At 40.4% G+C, this 7,961-nt stretch overlaps 1 protein-coding gene and 1 non-coding gene across 2 annotated transcripts; both read right to left on the bottom strand.

Moving 5' to 3' along the window:
• Window positions 1–216: 216 nt before the first annotated feature.
• On the bottom strand, window positions 217–3,926 carry LOC116259905 (uncharacterized membrane protein At1g16860-like). Its single transcript, XM_031637892.2, has 4 exons — window positions 3,218–3,926; window positions 2,471–2,617; window positions 1,037–1,248; window positions 217–799 (listed from the first exon to the last, which is right to left on the bottom strand). Exons 1-4 carry the CDS (start codon window positions 3,524–3,526, stop codon window positions 637–639), a joined length of 831 nt encoding a protein of 276 aa, XP_031493752.1. The 5' UTR covers window positions 3,527–3,926; the 3' UTR covers window positions 217–636.
• Window positions 3,927–4,508: 582 nt separating this feature from the next.
• TRNAL-UAG (transfer RNA leucine (anticodon UAG)) lies at window positions 4,509–4,588 on the bottom strand. Its single transcript has one exon. It is a non-coding gene; the product is annotated as a tRNA-Leu (tRNA).
• Window positions 4,589–7,961: the final 3,373 nt, after the last annotated feature.

The raw sequence follows: 7,961 nt of genomic DNA on the forward strand, positions 1-7,961 counted from the left end.
AACTGAATGGTGACTTTAACAATGCATCCTCTTCCGGCCTTCCGTTTTATGTAAATAAAAATTTGGACTTTTCTTTTTAACAAAGGTCCGGAACCTGCCTCCTAGCATCCATCAATTGGAAATAAAAATTTGCACGACATCAGCTTCTTCAACAATTGCAATAACTTAATTTTGCAATTAAATGCACTCAGACACAAACCACCTGAACACTGGAGAGAGAGAGAGAAAGATCCAAACAATCAATTATGATTCAGAGCAACAATAGAAGTTCAACCAGCAACCAATCGCCCCTCCCTCTAGACAAGAAACCAAATATCAAACTCCTGTCAGGTCTCCAAGTTCAGTAACTTGACCACGATCGTCCTTCGGTGGGCCGTTGTCAAGGCAGCGCATCGAGGAAATCCGTTTCATTGTGAAACGGATCAGCCTTGTCTCTGTTGTACATGTAGAAACTCGGTGTTCACGCTGGACAAACCGCGGACAACAGTTTGATGCAGAGGAGAAATCAGACGTTGTGAAGCCTTTAGGAATTTTACGAGAAGAATTTTCCCTGATATGATTCCTTCAAACGGCTTTTAGGCCTGCCCACCAGCCATTAATTATGTTGGCCAGCAGACGCTTTCTTGAATCACTGTTTTAAGTGGAACTCAAGATTAATCCATCAATTTCCAGAGGAAAAAGCAGTCTTCCCCATTGGCATCCAGTAGGGACAGACTCAGGTGGTTCAACTATTGCAATGCCATCTTCGGACCTTTTCAGAACTCCCATTACACATACTCTCTTTCCTTCTTCTATGTACCTGTTCATCATTTAGCACTAAACTTTTAAGAAATTGAACACAAAAAACATGTGTTTACAGTGAAAATTAGCAAAATTTTAAAGAATATATGACATCATAACTAGTAGAAGATTAGTGCATTTTCATCTTAAAATTATGAGAAACACACATATAATGATATAAAGGAACACCAAATGCACCATAGCCTACATCTGCCTATACAAACTCTTCTGGCAAACGAAGGCAGCATGTACTTACCCTTCCTCTAAGCATAACAAGCACGCTCCATCCTCTAGATTTCTCTCTGCTAGCCAACTCTTCAGATATGGTGACAAGGGCTGACTCTTGCTTTTGGTGTTAACCAGAACGTTTTCATCAATCAATGGCAAAACTTTGGAACCAAATCCAGCTCTTACTGTGGCTCTCAAACCAGAGATCCTATCTGTTATATAGAAATCTGTAACGAATCTCTGTTCAGAGGAAGCTGTTAAGTACCAATAAGAAAGCAGAAAATTCAAAAACAACATAATACCAACACTCAGATTATTAAAAGAAGAAGAAAAGAAACCTGCACAAAAGTTACTTGGCAATAGATTACGTGTTCGGGATTTTTAAGGTCTAAAATTGCACATCTGGCCCAGTAATACCTTTTCCTTTGGTACAAATAAAGGAGGTTACTAGCAGAGACTATGAACCCCTTAAACTGAGAACTCCATACCGGCCGATAAACATTTTTCAGCCCACATGGATGTGTAAGACCTTAAAGAACTATAGACACCATAAACATTTTGGCAACGGAAGAAAAATAAAGATCTGTTCAAACACGCTATATCACTTAGAAGGTTACAGAAGTTACTGATATTGTCCAAGGTACAGAAGCTACTTCTTGCAAACAGTGTGCTTGCAATAGGAGTTCTGCAAGTTACTGCAGTGACCAATCCAGACAATCTCTTAACTATTTTATGCTGTGATGCTCTTACAATCAAAAGCACTGCATATTGAAATCATATACAGAGTGCGCCTGTTGTTTATAATTAGAAACAAATGCAGATTACTTTATTGCATTAAGATTTTCATTTTCACAAGCTGCTAAAAGTTACAAAAGCTATCGCATGATCTAATTCTAAGTTCAAGATAAACTAGCATTTGGCATGTAGACGAGTATGAGAATCTAACTGCAGTGTTGGTCATTTCTATGAAAATGAAATTGTTCATGTCATGCTGTACCAAAGGTTTTATGTCTTCCCAGGTTACTTTGTAATGACTAACAATTAGTAAAAAATCAATCATCCACTCTACTCTCGGTCCCTGCTCACTGTAGAAGCAAGCAAGGATGCAACAGCAGTTCACTATCATTCACCAGTTAAACAACGGATGCAGAAAAGAGCATTACAAAGAGAAGAAAGAAAATGCGCAATATGAAAAATGTCAAAAATGAAAAGGTCTACATGGTTCCTAATCTCTTACATTTGCTTTGAACGATTAATTCATCTAAGCAGCAAGACACTTGACTTGCGTATACAACGTTGTGTACGCAACTTTACGTGGGACGGGACCGTAAATGAAGGTGGTAGGTTGGGTCTTTTTGGGATAATGACGTTGCATCTGTTTAAAATTGACACAAAACCTCTTCAAGACTCTACATATGAAGAAGAAAGAACAGTTCCAACAAGAAGAGCGCAGAAGCTGCACCTCTGAGTATGCTAACCTCCAAATGGACCAACCACCATTAAACAAGGAAGCGAGCCCTCCGTACTCGTACAAGCTTGTAGAGGTGTACACGCACCTGGCTGCCTTCTCATATGAAGATTCAAGCGCCACACTCCCACACGTAGCTACCTGATGCCCATTGAACCATTGCACGCATTAATGATGACATTGACCAATGACCATAAAACTAAAACATCACAAAGAGACACCAAACTCATGCAAAGCAAGGAAGGACATCCAATCCCCTCTGTTCCAAAAGCATCATTTAGACATTCACCCTCTTATGGACAGTAAATCTAAACGAGGACCAAATAAGAGTGTCTACTAGATGTCAAAGATGTAACAGCAAGCCAATAAATCACAAGCTCCCAAAGCCAATAAATCACCTTCCCCCTGGGCTTACGCAAACTACACCTACTCCCAGAAACGTGATGCAGACGTAGTACATAACCAGCGCGCGTAAGACGTGGTATGTCTATTGCCTTGGAAAAAAATTATTTGATTTTGACGCTCCCCACGCCCCACACCCACACCGATACCCAAAGAAAGAAAGAAAGAAAGAAAGAAAGAAAGAAAGAAAAAAAAAAAAGGTGCAGCTTCGAAGAAAATGGAAATGTTTATTGTGTGAAGCCGTTAGAAGTAATGAACTATATAGATCCAAGGGGAGGAGAGGGAGAGATGAAGAAACGGAAAGTGGAAAACGAAAACCCTAGGAAACAAGAGGAGTACCCCGGTGACCTTGACGAAGTGTCCCTCTGCGGCTGTGGCGAGAGCGGAATCGGGAAGGCGGGAGAGAAAGAAGGAAAGGGCGCGATGCCTCCAGTTCCAGGCGTTCCAAAAGAGAAGGGCGAGGAGGAGGGCAGAGAGCGCGAGGAGGATGAGGAGAAAGAGTGCGTTGTGGACGGCGAAGAGGACGAATGCGAAGACGGAGACGCCGAGGGCGAAGAGGAAGAGGAGCGTGCAGGTGGCCGCCCTGGGGATGGTCGACCAGAACGAGGCTTCCCTGCCATCGCGGCCCCTCCACGACAGGTCGTTCATCTCATCATCCCTTTCTTTCTTCACCCCGTCCCAGGGAGAGAAAAGAGAGCAGCGGAAGAAGAAGCAAGAGTAGTGAGGAAACAGGAAGCCTCCACAGTTTCATTTCAGTCAAACCCCGCCCTTGAAATGCCGTAAAACTGCCCACGTTTTATGTAGCTCCCACTCCCAGAACAGAAAGGAGGAGCAGCCAACCAAGCGTTCAGTTGAGCCCACGATTGAACGCAAGAGTTTTTGAGATGAGATGGACTTACTTGTTCATGGATCGATGGAGACCGCATATCCAGATCCATCCTGCAAACCTAATGAGATAGACTTGTTCTAATCCAGATCAATCCCGACCAAATAATCCAGATCCATCCCTATTAGTGAACGAATACTCGGCCCTATCTATGCATACGATTCCAGCCAAATGATAAAAAGGGGTTATTTTAAGCAACTGTGACGGACGATCCACATGAAAGTGTCCGTTTGCTTATTTAATGAACAAATATTTAGCCGCGGCTTTTATTATTTTGAGTAGCACGTGACGTGAGATCCAAATGTTTCAAGCACTTTAGACCCGCAACCAAGCCTGGAGCTTCATGTGAAGGATCAGCTAATTTCACGTGAAGGCTGCAACAAAAACTCGCTTTTAGTGAAGATCCGTTTTCTTTTCTTGCCTCAACCAAATTTTTCTTAAATCATTCAACAAATTCTAACCAGCATCAGTACCCTTTACCCTCAATCCGACTGAAACTGGTTACTACTACTTGCACCGGGGTTGCAATACCCATATTAAAATTATTTTAAAAAATAATTGTAGAAAAGTAAAAAGCGTCTACTTTTTTTATTAAAAATTTCAAAAGTACCTTCACCCCCACTTTGTATGTGCACTTAACTCAATCTATCTGAGTTGCCGTAAGTAAAAGCTGTAAAGCAGTTGAACTTGTCATTCCAAAAAGTTCGTGGCGCATTGAAGCAATAAAACGCAACCCAATTTGATTGACAGCTGTGGGATTTGAACCCACGCCCTTTCGGACCAGAGCCTAAATCTGGCGCCTTAGACCACTCGGCCAAACTGTCGTGTTGGTGATGAGTATTCCGCTTGCACTAACTTATTATTACTTTGTTTTTTTTTTTTATTCCCCAAACTTCGAAACCGTCATCTTCGACCTACAATGGCTGCGGAAAGTTTTCGTTCGAAATTTCCTTACGGCGATTATTTCCTTTTTTATGATGAACAGAGAATAGAGAGATTGTATTCTAAATTTCTAGTGCTTAGTATGGTAGCCTCCAAGGATACTGCCCTCGTTTTCAGCTTTCCTTCTCGATTTAATATCCAAGTTGGATGCTAAGTAAGTTATAGCACCTGTGTTGGTGGGAAAAGGTTTTGGAGGCTAGCACGGGGGACTCTAGTATGCATCCTCTTGGTCTCGAGCGTTGGGTGCTGGAGACTTTATGATCCAAACTCCCATGGGACATGATGTTTTAGTTTATCGATTTCGATTTGGAAAAATGTGGATTCATTTCTTTTCTTTTCTTTTAATTCCAATTAAAACAAGAAAGAGTTCAGCCGTGGGGAGAAGTTTGCAGGGCTAATCCTCCCGCCCAACATTACCATCTCCACAAGCATGGCAGTTTTACATAAAACTGTTCTATGGCAATCTGTTTCAAAGCATGTCTGTCCTTAGTAATCTCTGACCCATTCTCTGTCGTATAAACAAAGTTTCCTGTCATCTTATGAGTACATCTATAATACTTTAAGGATGTAATATTGCTTATAGTTCTGAAAGCCTCTATAATTCAGGTAACGCCAACAAAACTTTGTTTGCTCCATGTTTCAGACAATGGGCATGGCATTTTCTGTTGTGTGGTTACTGAAGAAACATACGCAATTGCTGTAAGATTCACTCTGAGATGGCTCGGGTGATGACTGTTAAGATGATTCCCCTAAAATAGCAGCGTGGATGAATCTCTTATTGTCAGCAAGTTCGTGAATGATATTTCTTTGTTTCCCTTTTCTCTGGGGTCTCGCACCTGTAACACTGGAAACATGCTCCAAGGAACTAGAGCAGGATTTCCTTCGACAAGTGGAAACTAAAGTAGCTTGAAGTTCCATTTTACTCTTTGCTGGACTTTGACACTTCAACTTGCACTTATTGATGCATGATCAAGTGATCAAAAAAAAATATTTATAGTGCACTCCCCTGCTCACAACTCCTATTGCATATTTCTCTGTTTTTCTTTCTGAAGGTTACTCTTTGGAGTTTTTGGTGAATGGCATTTCTTGTTTCCTTGATTAGTGGAACACAAGACGATAATACAGTTTCAATCCACCATATTTTCCTCTTCTGTTCGTGTCATCCAAAACATTGAGGAGTATCCTTGCCAATCTTTTATCCGTTCTGCTTGTCCGTCCCCGTCCGTCTCACCTATGTGGAAAGTGACTTACGGAACCTATTAGCTGAATAGGATACTTAAAGAAGTGTTAAGTTCGGTGTACATGAAATTTTGTTTTGATTTGATAGACACATAAATTCTACTTAAATTGCAATTTGTCCTAGTAAAGGTGAATCGTGTTTGGCTCTTTTTGGGGCTTCTCGATATCAACAAAAGATTTGTTACGCCTGACCTGTCATCACTGGTCTGGTCTTCTCCTCCTGTTCACTCTCTCGATTTTACAGGAAATGTTCACTGGAGCTACTCGATAGATTTTTTGTGTAATCAAATTTCACTCTGTTGATTTTACAGGAAATGTTCACTGAGGCTTTGTATAATCAAATTAAGAATTTCTTAGTTCTTCTTTTTCATATAATATATTTATCATTTGGTGACGTTTAATTTCAGGTATTTGTAATTCCACTGATTACAACTGCATTAGTCATTTGAGGCTTTATTGTTTATGATCTATGGAGGGTGCCCTCGCTATACGCCTTTTCCTAATTATCACTCTCATCTCCTGCCTCCGCACTCTATGGACGCCTTATCATCGATTTCCAGAAGCCAGAAAGTATTCATAGAAGTATTTGAAAGTGTTTCAGATATAATTCCAATATTTCTTGCTTGTCTTCTCTACACAATGCAAAATCATTGCTATTTTCATTATTATTTGTAAGTTTGCGACTTGACCTTTTGCCTCGGTAATTGACCGGGCTGTCCTGCTACCTTTTAAAGAATTCAACACATCTCTGTTTCAAAGTGGAACCGAGGGACCCCTTTTTTTAGCTTCAGCAGAGGCGTTCAAGTCAATCTGACACTGACCTTTGCTCTCTTTTTGTGATGTTTTGGAGCTTTTCACTGCCTTCTATGAAAGTTGTGCTTCTATGTATCGCATTGAGTCAGCACAACTATCAGTAGGAGTAGGTCACTAGTGTCAAGCTTGACGATCATACCTCATGGAAGTTATCTTCTTGAAAATTCTAATAGTCAGTTTATCTTGAAAATTTTTGAGACGACTTGTCTAGCAAAGCCATGGTGACATCTTGAAACTTTAGGAAAGTTGACCTGTAAGAAAAAGCAAGTCTGAAGAATGCCACAAGAAAATGGAAATATATGACCATTTCTCTGTCTCAAAAGATTGCTAGATGGGATCTGGATTTGTTGACAAGTCGCATATTCACAGTAACTTGGGATATACGTATAGCTGTATGCAAGATTCGCCACCAAGAAATGTACAATTCAAATCAAACTTTATTTAATCCATATGTGGTGACTGGTTAGGCATGATTCAAGTGGGAATTACTTGTGTCAGACCACTGAACACCTGGTCAACAAAATCAAGCCCGGTCTTCCATTACATGCACCGTTTGGCCCCTTTTTCTCACGAAGTGAAATATTGATATATTATCTTACGGATTGTGTTATGTTAGGTAGTGGACTGGCATTGTCTTTTTGGAAGTGGCGCAAACTTTACCATCCCTTGCATGTATTTTTGTGGCCTACTCACTGCTTTATTTTGTTTACATTTGAATAACATTTCTTGTTGAGGTTGCTGTCAGTTCCTCATGCTTTACGTCGTGATGTTAACTCTTCAACATTGTTATTTGGAAGTTTGCCCGTATTTGTAAATGTAATATTCCATCTGCCATGATCATCATCTGTTTGGCTTTTCTTGTCAAAGAAAATGGAAGCCATATGTTGGATTCTGCAGTTTCCTTCATCTTGTCCTCTTGGACTTCCTTGAGTACAATTATTCTTATGATAACAGAATTTTCTGTTCCAGAAATCTAAATGAAAGTTGATGTAGAATTCCAAAATCTTAGTGTAGGTATAGTGGTGTCTTTCATCCGATCTCCACTTGAAAGCGAGGACAGGGCACTGATGGTTAGTAGGATTGTCGCTCTATCTTCCAACTTGATCATTCTTATGTATGACTTGGTTGCATGCATTTATAGTTTTACTATCAATGTTATGCTGCTTGTTTACTGGCATTTTCCTTTTTAGTTGCTGGCAGCTA

This window comes from Nymphaea colorata, chromosome 9 (genome assembly GCF_008831285.2).
Source record: "Nymphaea colorata isolate Beijing-Zhang1983 chromosome 9, ASM883128v2, whole genome shotgun sequence".
NCBI lineage: Eukaryota > Viridiplantae > Streptophyta > Magnoliopsida > Nymphaeales > Nymphaeaceae > Nymphaea > Nymphaea colorata.